The 17,979-nt window shown below is 49.5% G+C and overlaps 1 protein-coding gene across 5 annotated transcripts in view; it reads left to right on the top strand.

Annotated features, from left to right (window-relative positions):
• Window positions 1-17,979, top strand: part of CLEC16A (C-type lectin domain containing 16A) — a 38,059-nt gene that overhangs the window by 17,190 nt on the left and 2,890 nt on the right. For 2 of the 5 annotated variants that reach the window (XM_070954918.1, XM_070954921.1), the window contains 5 exons: window positions 1,860-1,980; window positions 4,944-5,095; window positions 5,984-6,188; window positions 6,516-6,680; window positions 14,349-14,492. In XM_070954918.1, coding sequence (XP_070811019.1) covers window positions 1,860-1,980; window positions 4,944-5,095; window positions 5,984-6,188; window positions 6,516-6,680; window positions 14,349-14,492 — 787 coding nt within the window. Of the gene's footprint in view, window positions 1-1,859; window positions 1,981-4,943; window positions 5,096-5,983; window positions 6,189-6,515; window positions 6,681-14,348; window positions 14,493-17,441; window positions 17,563-17,979 lie in introns of all 5 variants that reach the window. The other 3 variants (XM_070954922.1, XM_070954920.1, XM_070954919.1) reach the window with 3 other exon arrangements.

The following is a 17,979-nucleotide window of genomic DNA, read 5'->3' on the forward strand; positions in this document are numbered from 1 at the left end:
CTTTTCCTAGAATAAAACATACTCTTTTTAAAAGGGGTTTCTGAATAGCCGGGGTCATGAAGAAAAGCCATACTATAAATCTATTTGTAATGAATCTTGGATCATTTAGTCTTGAACGATTAAAAAAAGGTTAATGTTCCTATTTTTGATAATAGTTGAAGCAAGAGTTTTTGCTGCCTGGAAATAGAGATTTTAGATCATCTGTCCAGAATTACAAGGTGGTGATAACCTTTGTACATAGATTTTGTCCTTACAAACAAAGGTTGCATTCTAATGCATGTAAATAAAGTACATTAAAAAATTATCTCTTTCTGTAGGAAGCCACAAACCACATCCCTTTGCAAACACTTGGTAGAGCCTTGAGTAACTTCTTGATTTTTGCCAGCATACCTAAAAATGACCCAAGTGACATTTTCGGGCTGAATTCAGAAAACCCACCAAATCCTTGAATAAATAAGATGTAATTGCTGTGGCAGTGTTACATCCTTTGCCTGACAAACAAATCCTCCTGCGATCAAATCCTCCTGTGTCAACCAGTTTATTAAGCCCAGCCTTGTCTAGTGAAGGCTAATCATTTTGGCTTGATCGTTGCTGTTTCCTGCATGTTTGGGCTGCCTTTGAAAAGTCCTCAGAGAGGAGAACTGGTTGAAAAAGAAGTTGCCAGGCCAGCGGTTCTGAACCTGAGCGCTGGCTACCTGTTTGATGTGGGACCCATTCATGGTGTTGACCAGGGGAGGCCTCAAGGGCCTCGTTGAAGGAAGGGTCATCTTCCTCCACTAACCCACCATTTTAAGATCCCATCAAGGGCCATGTTTGAAAAAAAGGCCGGTGCAACTGCCTAGGATGGGCTTCTTGGTCTCTCTTTCACACCTATACAGATGTTTCCAGATGTGCATGTGCATACAGAGAGACACCACTACAACCCCTAGCAGTTTCTGGGTGAGGCTTCTTCTGGACCATTCAAGGGCAACATTACGTAGCCTAAAACCATCTGTGCACCTTCCAACATCCTTATGGAATCCGTCTCATCCTCCCAGTAGCCTGAACTGGGCTCAAAAAAGAAAATTCAAGACTTTACATACCGGTCTTTTTTCTTTCTTTCTGTTTTTCTTTTTCAAAAGCTGGTGTTTCAAGACCCATTTCAATTATTACTTTGCTGATAAAGAACTGGTTGTTTTTATCTAGCAGCAAATCCACAATGGCTTTGGGAGTTAATGATTTGCCAAACAGACCTACAGTAAATCTTTTTTCCACCTGTTCTTTGTCATCTCTTAGATCATACTATAAAGTGGAAAGCAGTGGCAGCCATTTGCAGGGTTTTTTTTCTGGGTTTCTGTATTTTTGTATTCTCAGAAAATGGGCACAGCAAATGCAGTGTAAAGTACCTTTCCCCTCTCCATCAATCATCTGACAACTCGCATGGTTCCCAGCCAACCTGGACTGTGAATTCAGTTCAGTTCTTTTGATATGCTGGCCAGAGATGATGACATTTGGAGCCAACCTTTCCCTGAAGGGTGGGGAATGCTGGTGTGGAGCGTTGGCGGCTGGCTCTTTCCATCCATCCCTGGGGAGATGATTAAAGAAGCCTGCAGTTCTTGGACCAAAGAATTATGGGCTGGATTTCTTACTGTTCCTAATTTTGCCCCCTTGCTGCCATATCCTGAACTGCTCCTGTGTACCTGTATGGCAGGCTACTCAAAAGAGTTTTAAAAATCAAAGAGGAAATGAATTGGCTGGCAATGAAAAGTGTGGAAAAGTTTTATCTTTTTACACAGAATATTCAGTGCTTTAAGACACTTTTATCTTTTCATTGCGTATCCTGGTTGAACCTCTTCCCTTTTGCCTTTCTGTGCCTTCAGGCCATCCGAGTGTTCTTCATGCTGCGTTCTCTGTCACTGCACCTTCAGGATGAGCCAGAGACTCAGTTGCCTCTGACGAGGGAGGAAGACTTAATTAAGACAGACGACGTCCTAGATCTGAGTGAGTAGCCACCCAGGAGAGAAGCCGAGCTGGTGTTCAGCTTCCTTGGGAAAATACAATAGGTTCCCCATCATTGTTTTAGTTCCTCCAGCTTTCAGGTTCTTTGCTTCCAGAATACGCACACACCTTGATTGATGGCCTTCTCTCAGTGCACAGTGGGGTCTTAACTGGTCGGGAGGGAAAAAGATTTGGGGCAGTGGTGGGTTGCTACCAGTTCGCCCCGGTTCGGGCAAGCCAGTAGCAGCAGCAGCGGGAGGCTCCGCCCAGACGTCATCAAAAATGCTCTGTGCATGCGCAGAAGTGGCGTGGACGTGCGCAAGCGAACCAGTAGCAAAGGTAAGTAATACCCACCACTGATTTGGGGCCATCTATAGCTGTTCTGTATGGTAACCATTGTTGCAGATCATACGTATGCCGTATCAGAAGGACCAGTTGAGCTGAAGGAAGGCCATTTCGTCCCTCCTGGCTCTGTGTGGGTCTCCCCCCCCCCCCCCTTTTTTTTTTTTTTTTTTTTTTTTTGGTCTGGGAGATGTGAAATCACTTGTCACAGTAACACTAACTGGAAGTCCCAAAATAGCCCTGTGACATTCTGGTAAATAACTTTATGATGAGGATAAATTGGGTATGCTAGGAAGTGCAGTGCCCTTGTTTCACTTTGGGTACATAAAGCTTCTATGAATAGAAAAATGTCAGTCACATTACGGTAGTAATTATAAAAGAATTTATTTTACTATAATGGGTATTTTAGGAAGTTGAACTCTGTATTTTTTGACCTGGCTTTGTGGCCCTGAGCGAGCGAGAAAGCCCGGATGATTTCAAGCAGCCATTCGATCCTCCTCCTCTTCCCGCTGAGTGCTTCCTCTCCCAAAGTCCAGAGAAAAAGCCATCTGGACTCTGGGTCAGTGGCAGAGATTCAGGGGAAACAACTCCTGGACGGGCAGTGGCTGAGAGAGGTGAGGGGAAGGCCAGGCCAAATTGACGTGGTTGGCCTGGTGCATCTCTTCTGTTCCAGTCAGCCTGCTCAGCAGTCCCACTGCAAAGGGGTGGGAAACATGATGGAAATAAGGGGAATGGGAGCCCCTGGGGAGGAGAAAGCCTAAAGGGGAGAGGGGTGGCCTTCAGGCCAGATGATGCTCTCTGCCCATGTGCTAGGAAATGAGGAGGCTGCTCTGGGGTCCCTTCTTGCTTTCCTGGGAGTTATGCTTGTGAATTGCTCTGGACTCTCGGGAAAAGGCTTCCCAGAGCAGCAATTAAATAAGCTTGCAAACTAACTGCATATAATTACAATGTCAACTCTTTTATATGGATGTGCTTGAAACAAATCAAATTACAATATTCCTGTTGGCTTTCAAAATGGAATATTGTTGTTTCTTGCATATTGATTTTTTGATTAGTACCTGTTTTGCCCTCCCTCTTCTTTTTTAATTTTCAGTAATGCTCATTGATGTGGTTTTAATGTCTATTCCTGTAACCCTGACTCTGTTTCATAGAACAATCACAATTGCGCTCTGGAGCATTAAATCGCATTTTGCAGTTCAGTTTCCCAGTCTGTCTTGACTAAACATGCCGTTCCCAACATTCCGATCACAGTTATTGCAAATTTTAATAATACTAGTTCGGTTATTTTTCCTGGAAGCCAAATTCTGTCTTGTGGAGGTTAGTTGTCTTCGGCCTCGAGGAGACCGGCTCTGTTGGTCTGTATGTTCTGCCTGTGAAAGACTGACTCCTGGCATTTAGTGGGCCAGCCAGGCTGTTCAAACCACACTCCAGGCAGGAGCTGCGGTGGTGATTCTGCCCCATCTCAGCCGCTGATTGCAACCCCAGACTTTCCTTCCGCACCTGCCGAGCGCTTGTCCTGGCCCTTTGCTCTGGCTGATAACCATGAATTTTGAAAGAGGCAAGCTAACATGCTCTCGCGCCCAACTTGTGTTTAGTTCTCTTCTATAAAGGGGAAAAGCAACCCCGTTTTAGTGGGGACAAAGGGTATTCAAAGTTGAGCAAATAGAAGTCGATGGGCAACGCAGAGAGGCCTCTTTTTTTTTCAAAAAAGTTTTTTATTTTTATTTCTCATAAACACATTTACATGTACAATCATTTATCCATCATTTTTCATTCATCTTTTAACTTTCATTTTTCATTTTTACTTTTTAGGGGCTGCTCTTTTACCCTTTACCTTTACTCCAACCTTTCTTCTTCTCCTCCCCTTCTCTTCCTTCCTCTTTCTCCTCCTACTTCCTTCATTCTTCCTCTCCTTCTCTTTCCTACTCCTCCTTCCCTTCCCCCACTCCTCTCTTCTTTCCCCCTTCTAACCTTCTCTTCTACTCCTCTTTCCCCTCCCTTTTCTTCCTCTCCTTTTCCCTTTCTTCTTTCTCCTCTCCTCTGCTCTCCTCTCTTCTCCCTTCCTCTCTCTCTACTCCTTCCCCTCTCTCTTGTTGTTTCCCTTTTCAGTCCAATCTAAAGTGGTATTTGAGCAGCCCTGATTTTCTAATTATCTTTCTCATTTCAATTTCTCATTCGATTAATATTTATTTTTGTTTCATCATTTGTGTACATTTTTATAATATCTCACTTCTTTCCCTTTTACCTTTACCCTCCCCCTCCCCATTCTTCAAGACATGGGATAAATTTTATGATTGGTTAGAAAGGAAATATGAATAAGGATATAGAGATAAAATAGATAGAGAATAGATGGGAGAAAACAATTAGACAAATAGATACCCAGATAATGCCAAGTAAGGGAGGCCTTAATTACGCAAGTGTCCTCTTCCAGGGCAGCCTTTTGTCAGGTCGTCAGATGTGGGTCTCTCTTGGGGCCTTCAGACAAAAAGGGATAAAAAGCACCATGTAGAGGAGTGAACCTCCCAATAAAAGTAGTTGGAAAGAATGCGATTCAAGAGTTCTCCTTCAGGATAACCCACTGGATCACCTCGGTAATGGCTCTCCTTCCTGCTCTTCTTCTTCAGATAACAGTGATTTGATTGCCTGCACTGTGATCACCAAGGACAGCGGTCAGGTCCAGAGGTTTCTGGCAGTGGATATTTACCAGATGAGTTTGGTGGAGCCAGATGTTGGGCGCTTAGGCTGGGGAGTCGTTAAATTTGCTGGCCTTCTCCAGGTGAGCATAAAACCTGACAGATGCTTCAGGTTTTGAGCTGCCTAAATGACAGCACAGGTGTCTGCAGGTTCTGGCAAGCGGAGCCTTCAGCCACTGTATAGCAAACCCTTCCTTGTCCACTGATGGTGAGCAATTGCCCCCACCCCCTGGCCGCCCCCCACGTGGAGAGGGACCAGTCTCCTGCTCAGAAAAGCCACCGAACTCTTAGGGGCTTCCCAAAGGTGAAGGTGCTGAGACTCCTCCTGAATTTTTCAGATGAGAGGCACCTGGGATGTTTTGAGAGCGGGGATTCGTGGCCGTTTTCTCTTTCATCCTGTTCCTCTCTAAGCCAGGTGGCTTACCTTTTTCTGGTCGAATGCGCCTGAGCAGCTGCCGGTGCGCACAGCTTCCTGCAAGAGGAGACTTGCCAGTATTTGTTTGTGGCTAACCGGTTTCCAGTTTATCGACTTTAAAGCAACAGGAATAACCAGCACCGTATTTGGGGTTCATCATGCCGTAATTGACTGGCTCCACATGACAAGGGGAGTCAGCTCAGCGACAGATCTAGCAGCTGCCTTGGCAGAATCCCTGGAGCTCAATTTGTATTCATCACGGTTGCTTAGTGCCTTATGCAAATTCGGCCTCTTTGGTTAGCAAACTTGTTCCGTGTGTTGTGCAAGCTGAAGAAGTGACTCTGAAGCTGGGCTAGCGTGTTATGTGAATGCAGTCAGTCTGAAGCCTCTGAGCCTCATGGCCCCTTGCTTAGCCTTCTCCGTTCGTAGGGAGAGAGGAGAAAGAGGGGCTGGTTTGGCTGCGGTGAGAAAGACAAACTGCCTCTGCCTTGTCTTTTGCAAAGGTAGCTCTGGGCTGGATCTCGGCTCCAGTCATTTCCTTCCTTGCCCCTTGCAGGACATGCAGGTGACAGGAGTGGAAGACGATAGCCGGGCCCTGAATATCGTCATACACAAGCCGGCTTCCAGCCCGCATTCCAAACCCTTCCCCATCCTTCAGGCCACCTTTGTTTTCTCGGATCACATCCGTTGCATCATTGCGAAGCAGCGCCTGGCCAAGGGAAGGATCCAGGCTCGGCGGATGAAAATGCAAAGAATCGCAGGTACCGGCCTGGTCCTCTTGTTGCTCTCAGGGTCCCATTGGGCTTCTTCACCTCTTGCAAATTGGGCAGGCCGGCCTGCTTTTTCCCAAGCAAGACAGAAGCCGTTCTTTCTTCTCGCTTTCCTATTCCAGGCTAGTCTTGGGAGAGCCATTGTGGGATCACAGCTCCCAAGTTATAGTAAATCAGCCAAGAAAAGGAGCATTTATCTCCGGAGGGGAGAGAGCTGGAGGCCTTCCAAGCGAGGGACCTGGCATCCCTGCACACTCGTGCAGTCTCGGCTTTCTTAGTTTCTTAGCCAAAATGTAACGTGTGTCTCCTTGAACCCAGCGCTTCTGGACCTGCCCATCCAGCCAGCCAATGAAGTGATGGGCTTTGGACACGGCTCAGCTGCCACATCACACCTGCCATTCCGGTTTTATGAGCAAACCCGGCGGAGCAGCTGTGACCCAACTGTGCAGCGCTCAGTGTTTGCCTCCGTCGACAAAGTCCCAGGTAAGCTCCCGCCTCCCTCCGCCTTCCTCCTCCCCTGGGTGCATCTTAGGTAAGATGCCACAGTGAGGTTACGGCATTGTGGCAGAGGAAGGCGTAACCCGGTGTTCTTTGGCAAATGAGTTTCTCTTTCTGCGATAATATTTCTATTATTTTTAGAGACAACTTCATTTAAAAATCTTCCTTTGCCACCCTGTAGCAAGAATGCTGTCAAAGTGACACGTAAGAAAGTTCAGAATCCAAAAACATAATAAATGAAATGAGTTAAAAATGCAAAAATAAAAAGATGTAACCTTTTTTAAAAAGTAATTAAAACTTGATGGTGCTGTTGACATGCAAACTAAAAGAAACTCTGTTTGAGGAACTGTCCTGGTGGGACCTTCGGGGGGGGGGGAAGGGGGGCTTTTGAGGGCTTAGTGCAACCTGGCATCTCTCCAGCAAGATTTTTTAAATGCTTCAGGTACGTGCTAATGTTGCCTTGTTGTTTCTCTAAAGAGGTCTTTACCCGAGTCTTCTTGTGATGGAGCCTAGATGGGAGAGGCTTAAAGGTGTGTGAGAATAGGCTCCACAGGAAGAAGCCCGTGGGTGGCAGCTGTTGCGTTTAGATTATTGAATATCCTTTGTTTCCATCATTTCTGATTCTGTTTTATTTATATGTGGCATTTAAACCTGGTGCTTCTATTTGCAGTTGGCTGTGTTGTGTTTGTTATGTCTCTGGTCTGTGAATCCCATAGAAGTAGCCTCCAAAAATGCTCTGCTTTTGTCGATTAAAACAGATTAAACACAACAGTTATTTAAAATCTTCAACTTAATAAAGCTAGGAAACTATGCTGTTTAAATCATGGATTGAAATCAAATTTCCTCTTGTCACCTATGCTTACTGCCTAAGAGTACTTACTGCTCATGTGAGTCCTGAATATTTTAAAATTGAATTTTTATAAGCATTCATTCTTATAGGTGTGATTCTCTTTCTTACACTGTGTGGTTGTGAAAAAAGATCCTATAATGTTAGAAAGTGATATTTTTTAAAATGAAACGATTCAAATTGATAGATCAAAGCAAAACCTTGATAGTTCCAGAGTATATTAAATCCATTTCTTTTGATATTGCCTAGAGAAACCTAAAAAACTGGCTAGGTAACCCAACCCAGAAAATGAGCCAGGAGGGAAGTGCTGGAAGGGCTGCAGGCAGAGCCCGCGTGGAGCTCAGGTGGCAGCCCAGTCGGTGCTTGGGAAGTGGCTGGGCAGCCTTTCCAGCAGGCAGCCTCCAGGTGCAGGGGGGCTGCAGCCACGTCTAGAGTTGGAGGCCGAGACAAACACAGCTGCTGCTTGTTTGTGGGCAAGAGTGCCGGCCATTACACTAGGCACGGGAATTACGTCAGTTGCGTCACACGGTGCAGAGGCCACGGCTGGAGGGAGACGCTCGCACCAGCGATGAATTTGGCACTCTTAGGGGCCAGGAAGCTGGCCTGACAGAAAGTTGAGGTCAGCTTTGGATTTGACAGCTGAACCATGGTCTGTTTCAGAGGCTCTTCTGCTTTGGCTCCGTCAAGGGCTGTGGCAAAAAGAAAAGCCACACATTTGGGGGCTTCAGCCGGTCCCTTTGGTGCTTTCATCCAGACTGGTGCCTTCCCTAGATCTGGGCCTTGAGGGGTCCTCAAAGGGGCCACCTGCACAGATAGCAGCCCTGTGGAGAGTGGAGGCCTAGGTTGACACATCTCCCGATCAGTGGGTTCCTGAGCAGGGCTGGGAGCAAGGGCCATCCTCCCAGGTGGGCCACTTGCAGCTTCCTGGGCTCTGAACAAAGGTGTTTGGCAGTACGAGCGAGGCATGTTGTTTTCTGAAGATGGGGCGAGAGGGGTCTGCTCCCCTCGGCTTCCCTTTCATTGGGATTCCCCCATCCAGGCGGCATTCGGCAGAACCAACGGCACCCACAGAAATCTGCTTCTGGCGACTGGTTGGCGTGTTTTGGCTGAGAGGCCCAAGGGAAGAGTTTGCCCACCAGGGTCATGTACCCTCTTGGCAGCCGTCAATACTGTAGCTCAGTTCAGACCTCCAGTTTTCATCCCAGCACCGCCTGGTTGGAAACGGGGATGTGGGGATCCCGTCCCTTGTGCTCCCTGCTTGCCCAGCACCGAGAAGGCTGTCAAGCCATCGCCTCTCACGGCTTCTGAATTGGAAAAGCCCACTGGACCTGCTCCCTGCAGGAGGATGCAGCCATCCAGGATTTCCTGGGCTAGGGAGCCTTCTGCGCGAGCCTTTCCAAAGCAGCCTGGCAGTTCGGGGTCAGAAGCCTCCCTTCATCGCCCTTCAGCAGCCCCGGCTCACTCAAGCCTGCGATGAGGCATCCCGGCACGGCTTTGGCCCCAAACGGAGCAGGTGTGGTTAAAGAATCGTCCTGGGCAGACTCATTACCTGAGAGCAACTCTCTTTTGCAAGCAGGGGCACAGAGGAAGAGACTCCTCAGAAGGGACCCCGCTCCTCATCGCTGCCACCGCCGCCACAACTTCCAGTTCCTTTGCTTGAAGAAGCGCTAGGCGAAAGAAGCCGACTGTTGTGGATGGAGGCTGCCGAATAGGAAGAAAAATAATCAGGCTTACATGGACTGGGGGGAAAGGATGCACGGAAGCTTGGAACACTAAAAACAGCCGAGAATCTGTACCAGTCTGGCCTTCAGTGGTTGGGAGGGAGAGGAGGGGACCCAAAATGTGATTTGAGAGGCCCAGTGGTCCCAGTGCAGATGGATGGCCGAGGAGGCTGTGGACAGGGACTCCGTCCGTCCGTCCGTCCGTCCAGCTGGCCTAGAGCAGGATTGGCAGGTTGCAAAGGCTGAAGGTGAAGCTCCGAGGCCTTGGGGGGCTTGGGGCCAATCCCTTGGGCCTCAACCCAGAACCGTGTCTTTTGACCCTTTCATAAGGGCTGTTTTTCTTCTCCCAGTTCTGCTTTTGAAATCTTTTTAGCTGGAAGGCTGACACCACATTACGGTAGCCAAGTTTACAGCAATGCAACAGAGCATTTCAGGAGAAGAAAAAGATGCCTTTTTTAGGTGAACAAGAGGCTGTGATTAGCTTTTCTTTCTTCCTTTTACAAACAGAAACCGCCTCTTTGCACTGGCAGCAGAATGATGTGTCCTTCCATAGAAGCTATAAATGACATAATCCATCTGATAGGTTTGTGAGAACTAGCTGTGTGCTAATTGGCCTCCTGATAGCCAAATGAGCCTTTCTGAAGAAGAAGAAGAGGGATAAGGTGTCTGATAGCTCAGAGCGAGATAAGCCCAGGTCCTGTTTCTTAATTTGCATTGCAAGGCAGGGGATTTCATAACCTCCTGTTTTATGGCGCTGCTGGTTATTTTTAATGATAAAAGCTGGGTGACAGTCAGTGAGCTTGCGGGCTCATTTCCCATCAACCCTGGGAAAGAGTCACGAACCAATAGCCCAGCATTGGGCCACCCTGCCTCAGAGGCAAAGCCTTGCTGCGTTTTCCTTGGAAGCCCGTGTCACAGGCCATCCCCAGGGCTGTGGGGAAGAGTGGGGGAAGTTTAGGGCTGTGGGGTTTTGGAAGGCTGCTGTGAGGCAAAGCCAGCACAATGCCCCTCGTCCACATGCGAGTGGAGCCTGGTTTTCCCTGGAGGGCAGGGTGTTTGGGTGTCTTCTTTTTCCTCTGAGCTGTCGTCGCCCATTTCATAGTAGCGCTTAGTAAGGCAGACTTATCATGTCATCTTTGTTGCTTGGAAATTGAATCACCACAATTCATGTAGAGCATAAGAAAAGGGGGGGCTGTGGGGGGGGGTGTCACGCCTCTTAAGACTCTCAATGCAACCACTGATTTTCTCGTGTTGAAGTGGGGGTGGGGGATCTTCTATTTCAAGTTCAGCCCCCAGATTGCTGAAGCAAACTAGTCTCTGGAGGAGAGCGATCACTTGATTCAGAGGACTATAAAGACGGGTCAGGGCCCATTTTCAGACAATGTGTTCTGGAGAGGCCTGGTCCCCTTAACTTTCCCCATCAATTTCCTTTCGGCCACTCTCCTCATTTTTAAAAAATAAAACATTCTTTATTTCTGAAGTCAAATATCACAGTGTTGGGTTTCTTCTGCACTTCCTGAAAATAGCCACTATTTTCAATAAACGTACTAGACCTTCAGCCCCTCTGAATTTCTTTGGCTTTCAATTATCTCAAGGAGATGAGAAGTGATGGGTCTGAAAAGTTTTGCCTTAAGAAAATAATGTTGTCACCTGACTTTTCATGACCTGGTGATCCAGATGTATCTATGTTTGTCTTCTCACAGTCCACTAGTAATAATAAGTACCAACCATTTCCCCACATTGCTTAACATTCTTTGAAAACAGACACTTTCTGAACTTTCTACCCTTGAGATTTTATTGACTTCCAGCTCTTGACTGAAATTTCTGTTCCTAGAAATTGCCCTTCTAATGCAATGATTTTCTTGAGGGGAGGGGGGCAAAGACTTTCTTTTGCAAATGCCTTCCTTCCACTGGTGCCGTGAACAGCTGGTTTTTAGGCCATGAAGTCTTCCCAAGGTCTACCTAAACAACAGGTTTACTGACTTCTGTGAAGCTGCGGTTTTCAAAAGTATTGTATTTTCTAGCAGACATGGGTGCTATTTCCTGTTGCTGATTTTGTTAAAAAGAATCTTTTTCATAGATTTCTTATCTCTTCAGTTGAAAGTGGCATGATCACATTCTCAAAATTCTGCCTTGCATTCAGATCGCTGGTGATTCAGCCGGAGATCTGGTGCTGAGAGGAGGCTGGGCCTTGCCAAGCAAGCCTGCTCCCTTCTCCTCTCCTAGTTCCTGTCAGGTACCATCGTTTGTGGTGCATTTAACATGGAATGAGCTCCAGTTACACAAGGAGTTCAAGGAGCTCAGCCTGGTTCCATCCAGCATTTGGCACAGGGCAAATTGTTAGCAGCCAGGCAGCACATTTGAAACATAAACTCTGCACCTTTGCTGAGCCTCCAAGGCAAGACCCCCAGCGTCTCCATACAGAGGCTGGGACACAATGGTTGGAGATTGCACCCTATGGGCAGAGTCACCATGGAGAACAGTAAACAAAGCTGCCATCACTTGGGTGGCATTGATGAGGTGGAGCCCTTCCAGGGCATCCCCTCAAGTTATAGGGCGGTTGCCAATAGAGCTGTGATGAAGGAAAACCTGTGTCATTTGCGAGTGTGGTCCTGTCGAGTGGAGGCAAAGAGGGACAGAGGCACAATTCCAAGGCTGCGGTGGCTGCTCAGAAGGAGGGGTCCTGGAAGTCCTGTTTCCAGGAGGGCCTTGAAAATGGGAGAGGGAAGGCTGCTGGCACCCGGTGCTGGGAAGGGACGGCCATCAGCACTTCCAGACTAGCGGAGGGAGGCAGCGCTTCCCTTGGAGTCCCTGTAAACGGCAGCGGGAGGAACTTGGAAGTGAGTCACCCATGCAGATGAAACACTGTGCTAAGAGTGGAGCTCCCCCACTTGGTCCCAGCCTTCCCCTTACAAGAAGTTCTGTAAACGTTCCTTTGAGCGGAACAGCCTTGGGCAATCAAAGAATATCATGGTCTCTTCCCTCTCCCCACCCCACCCCTTTCCAGAAAAATCTGCCAATCAATTGATGTATCGCTAATCCCTGGAGTCTCTGGCCTCCATTGTTAGCAGCAGTTCCTTTGGAGAACAGTCTTAAAGAGACCCCTACCCCTGTGTTAGCTGTTGATGTAAATGAATATGCCATGCTGTTTGGAGGTGGATTTGATGTGAGAATTATAGAGAGGGGTGGGGGGCTCGGGCAGAGACCCAGGAGAAGGTTGGATGTGCGGTTGTGAGCTTGGAGCCATGTTTCTCCGCCTAGGCCCGTGATGGCGAACCTATGGCTCGTGTGCCACAGGTGGCATGCAGAGCCAAATCTGTGAGGACACGAGCCATTGCCCTAGCTCAGCTCCAGCATGCATGCACGCACCAGCCAGCTGATTTTCAGCTGACCCCACTCTTCCCCTCCCAGGAGTCTCCACGCGGCCCATTTTGGATGCCAGGTAAGTACAGGGCTCGCACGGAGGCTCTGGGAGGGCGTTTTTGGCCTCCGAGGTGGGTGAGGGAGGTTGTTTTTACCCTCCCCAGGCTCCAGGAAAGCTTCTGGAGCCTGGGGCGGTTGAAAAACGGACTTTCCGGGCCCACTGGAAGTCGTGAAACAGGCTCTTTCTGGCCTCCAGGCAGGCAGGGCGAGGCCGTTTTTGCCCTCCTCAGGCTCCAGGAAAGTTTCTGGAGCCTTGGGAGTTGGGAAAAATGGGCCTACCGGAAGTTTGGGAATGGGCCGTTTAGGCCCAAAACGGGGCACGGTGTGTGTGTGTGCGTGCGTGCGTGCGTGGGGGAGCGCAGGGGGGTCGCACGTGCGGGGGTGGGGGGCATGGAATTATGGATATGGGCACGCGCAACCCCCCACGCTTTTGGCACGCAACGGCAAAAAGGTTAGCCATCACTGGCCTAGGCCCTTTTTTAAGAGGTGTGGACTTCAACTCCCAGAATTCCAGAGCCAGCATGTGCAGCTGCTCTCAAGCGGCCTCAGAGGAAACGTCTGACCAGGGAGGAGGGCAAGGAGTCTGTAGGGGAACAAACGTTGGGTAGGCCGGTTCTGCCCAACGGGCCCTTCTCAGCCTTTCTGCAGCCAGTTAGCTTTTTATAGCCTTGTCCTCCTATTTTTAGAACTGGGTTTAGAGTCACAAGAGCTAGGAACTATTTTTAAATGCCAGTAGATCTCTGGAATCCGAGTCCGGGATTTTTGTTTGTTTTGATTTGGTGGCACTTCCCCAGAATGGTGGTTGGAGGCAGTTTGTCGTTTCCAGGGACAGTGGGCTGCCTGGCAGCGAGTGGGGTCCGTGTGTGCCCACCCCAAACAGAGGCAGGAACCAAGCAAAACGCAAGGGATGCTGGAGTGTGTGTTCCATTTGGATTAGCGATGTTGGGATGGAATTGGGGAGTTGACATCCCAGGCGCAGCTTCAGGCCCCAGCCCTTGACCTCACTTGCCTTTTGTGCAGCAGGTTATCCTTTCCCAGGAGGAGGCAATGGGAGGAACGAGCTGCTCTTCTTGCCCAGGGTGGGGAACCTCTCCTCTGCTTGGGAGGGAGCAACTGGAGGACTGGTGCAAGGAGCGGTTCCTGCAGCGTTAGGTCCCGGGCTGTCTTCGGCCTGGTTTGCAGGGAAACGTGGATACGGCTCCATTGGGGAAAGGAGCCTCCTCCAGAAGCAGACCCAAAGGGCCGGAGAGTTTTCTGGAGAAGCTACAGAAAGTTCATTCCATGACGTGATAGGAGGCTTGGAACAATTGTGATGGCCACGGAGGGTGTTGTGCGGGGCAGGTGGTGCTCAGCCTCCAGCAGGGGCTTTTTGTTGCCCAAATGGGGAGGGCAGCAATTCTTGGCACCTGCCCAGGGAGAAGGGTGGGATGTAAACAGAATGAGGCCCCGTCAATCATATGTCGGAGTCCTCGCTGGCGGCACTTGCATCTCTCCAGAAACAGCAAAAGGAGAGGAACCTCAGAGTTGCTCAACAGGGCCCCTCCTGAATCGCCTGCCCCATTTCCCCGCAACGTTGCCCTCCTCTCCCCCCTGCAGTGTCTCCTTCGATCATGAAGGCACCGGCATGTGTGGTGTGAATTCTGCTTCCCTCTTCTCTTGCAGGTTTTGCTGTAGCCCAGTGTCTCGACCAGCCCAACCCTTCCTCCTCTTCCTCACCGTCCCCGTCCTCCAGCAGGAGCACCGGGTGCTGTGACTCAGCCGTGGCCAGCTCCACATCCACCCCCTCCGTGGCACAGAGCCCATCAGGTACCCGCGCCTGGCCTTCTAGCGCAAGGCAACTGTGGGGGGCCGAGCAGGCGGGTCACAAACTCGGTCTGAACTTCACTTGAGGTTTTAATGAAGCTGCTTAGTTGTACAAATACCGTCAATCATTAAGAAACTATTCTGGAAAACATAACACATTTAAAGCAATCTGCCAAGTTATTTTTCCTTAGAAACGCTTCTCTGCAATTTGGACAAATTAACTGGCTACGTGACTGAAAGCCACACAGCTTTGGATCCCCAGCCCGTTCACAGGCTGACCCCCCCCACCCCCCTCCCCAGTGCTGGGTTAACAGGAGGTATCATCCTGAGCCACTTAAAGGAAGGCAGCCCCAAGCTTTCCCCCAATCTGTGCCCTCCGTCCTCCAGGCTGGGCTCCGAGGAGCCGTCTTGGCTTCTCTGCAATGAAGCCATCGTGTCCCAGGCTGCTGTGTGGACGCCACTGTTCATTTCCCACCTTCTTTGGCAGGAGTATCCCAAGGATTAATATGGCTGCAGGATTACCATATGTGTTTTTAAAAAGCTTTCAAAATGATTCGTTTATATTTCTTTTTTTCCGCTTTTTGATACCCATGTTTTTGATGCCAGGTTCTTAATTTTTGTGTAGATATATTCCAGGCTGTAGCTGCAGGAGGAAGAGTGAAAATAACCTTTCAGAATTGTGTCCTTTGGAGACAAAGCAGTGGGGCCACCTGGATTTTGGTTTCAGGCTGGGGAGAAGCTGCAGGCCGAGCTTCACGTCAGAATCCCTCTTGCAAAACTCAGATTTAGATCCCTACCAAAATCCGTCTGCCCCAGCCTCAATCTCCAGGCCTTCCTGTGTCATGCCTAGAAGTGGTAAATTGCTTTAACCCCCCCCCCAAAAGTATTCCAAGCAACCCCTCCATATTTACTTCCTCTGTGTCTTAGAGACCTTAAACCTGGTTCTCAAACAGGAATTCTGGGGGAAGGACTTCTAAAATCAAATGCTTGCCCATGGATGCTTGTCACGTGCGAGTCATTTCTCTGTAGCAGCCTTTGACAACTCGAAGTCCCAGAACTCCCCAGCCAGTATATGCTTTGCTGGGAATTCTGGGAGTTGAAGTCCACCCATCTTTAAGTTGCCACGGTTGAGAAAGGCTGCTCTGTAGCCCTTCCCAGGAAAGGCAAAATCTCCCTTTTGGTGTTGCATGGGGTGAGCTCTGTGATGGGCCCTGTCCCAGGGAGGCTGGCAGCTTTTCCAGCTGACGGATCAGATGGTATGAAAAGGCAAAAGCTTTGCTGCCTACCAGATTCCTTTCCATGGGGAGGCTCTGCTCTCTGCCCTGCTTTGGCCAAATTGCCGGTCTTTTGCTTCTGCCCACGTGTAACTCGGCTTGTGGACCCCACAGGGTGCCAAAATGGGGGTTGAAGACACGGCCCAAACACAGGGCTGGGGGGTTGCGCTTCTGACTAGCAAGCCGTTCCTAAAAATGGTGAGAAATGCTTTAATGATTGAAAACCCTCCTTAGGTGTCTTCAGGTAAGGAGATTAGAAATGAGAAATGTGTAGTGTATTTGGAGGAGTAAGCTGATAATGAGGCAACTCCCAAGATGCTGGCAGACTTCCAGCTTGGCTTTTTTTCTTGTTGGTTTTCAATCAAAGGATTTTACTCTGGCTACTCCCTGAGTAGCCTTCAGGGAAAATTCTTAATAGCCCCTAGAAACTTGTAAGAGGAAGCTTTCCTTCGGGCACCCAGGAAAGTCCCTTCAATTTACGAAGAGATCATTTGCTGCAAAGCTCAGAAGGGGATTTTAGTGCTTTCACTTGGATCAAAGTCCGTTTCCCAAAGTCCTTCGCTTTCACCAAGGTGGCCGTTGGAGAGAATTGCCGTAAAGTCCCTGGTGCTGCTTCCATTTTTATAAAAAGGTGGAACAAAGAGAAAAACGATTGCCGAGGTGGCTCCACTGGGGGTTGCGTCTCTGCCTCGCTCTCCCCCACCGGCCTTTCTTGCCCGAGGACAGGTGGCACCAGGCCGGACGGTTTTGTGCGCTGCCCAAGCTGTGGGGAAGCAAAGTCCACCTGCAACGTCAGCTGGTTGCAGCAGCTTTCCCAGTCAAGGCCTCAGAACAATCCCATTATGGAATGGAGTGGGTGGCCTGAGGACGCCTGCTTAACAGGTGAGCGTGAAGGGGCAGCAGAGGTGGCCAGGCTGCCCCTCAGAGTCTCACAGGAAAGGGCCTCCTCCCTCTCTGAGGGGTGGCGGTCTCTGGCCTTCATCCCCAGGCCCATCTGGGGCTGTCCAGAGAGCTAGTCCAGCTGGGTTGTGTAACCACACAGGAGTTGTCAAGAGTTCTGGCGAGCTTGGCCTGCTGAAACCAGGCAGAGCAGATCCTGGTGGGAGCTCCCCGCGGGCAGTGTTGGGAAGAGCTTCGGGCCTCACAAAACAGGAGGAGGAGGAGGCAGCATCAGTGCATTCCCTCTCTCCTTTTCCTCTCTTGCCTGTCCCCCCCCCCATAACTTTCCAGGCTGTTTAGCATGCTAAATTCAGTGTTTGTCCCAGCCTTTTTTTTATCCTGCTCCCTGTGTCGTCTTTTTGGTTTAAATAAATGAAGCCATGCGTTTAGCTTTGTATTCCAGGTGTAGGATTTCAGGCCTGCTATGTGAAAGGATCAATTTCTCCACCATATAATTTATTGTAGTCGTGAAACGAGGGCTCTGTTGCTGAAATCTCTGAAAAAGCAGGCTTACTTGCTTCCTTTGTAAGTGGGGAGGTTGGTCTTGTCTTGGGGCCCCGTCCTCAAGGCAGGTCGAGGACACAGTCGCCGCTGGGCCACTGAGGTCTCTGCTTTGGAGGCAGTTGTGTTGTTGTCACTCTAACGTGTGCTGCTTCCTGTTTCCTTCCTCCTGTCGTTCCCCCCTCCCCGCTCCAGTTGTGGAAGGCTTCCTATGATATCTCCCTGTGCTTCCCTCTAGTAAGGCCGGGCAGGAAAGGACGCCGCAGAGTGCTTAGTCTTTCAGAGGCTGACAGTCATGGTGGACACTGGGTTTAGGCCGTCCAGCAGCCGTGGCCCCCGTCCTGGCAAAGCCCTTTCAGGCAGGTGTCTTCGTGGATGTGTTTTCGTGCACGCATCTCTCGCACCCGGATCCCTGCTAATCGGGTGGCCCCTTCCTCCTCCCGCCCCAAAATGCCTTCCTCCCCATCTCAGGGCCTTTTCCTCTCCCCCCACCTTCCTTGAAAGAAAGGCAGCTTTCCCCTTCCGGGCAGAGAAGGTCTCTGCGGTGGTGGTGGGGGGGTGTGTGTCTGGTAAGATCTGACAAAGCCATGGGAGGAACCGGCACGTGGGTCACATCCAGGGAGCCTCTCTTCCTGCCACAACCTGGTTGGAGGTAAACTCAGCGGAACCTGAAAACTTCAAACGTGGCTTGATTGAAGCCACCGGTTTGGTTTGCATGAGAGGAGCTTCCTTTTGTTTGTAAGTTCCAACTTGGGTGCTGGCCGTGTTTTCCTTCT

This window comes from Pituophis catenifer, unplaced genomic scaffold (assembly GCF_029215685.1).
Source record: "Pituophis catenifer annectens isolate HBS135680 unplaced genomic scaffold, rPitCat1.0.hap2 SCAF_16, whole genome shotgun sequence".
NCBI lineage: Eukaryota > Metazoa > Chordata > Lepidosauria > Squamata > Colubridae > Pituophis > Pituophis catenifer.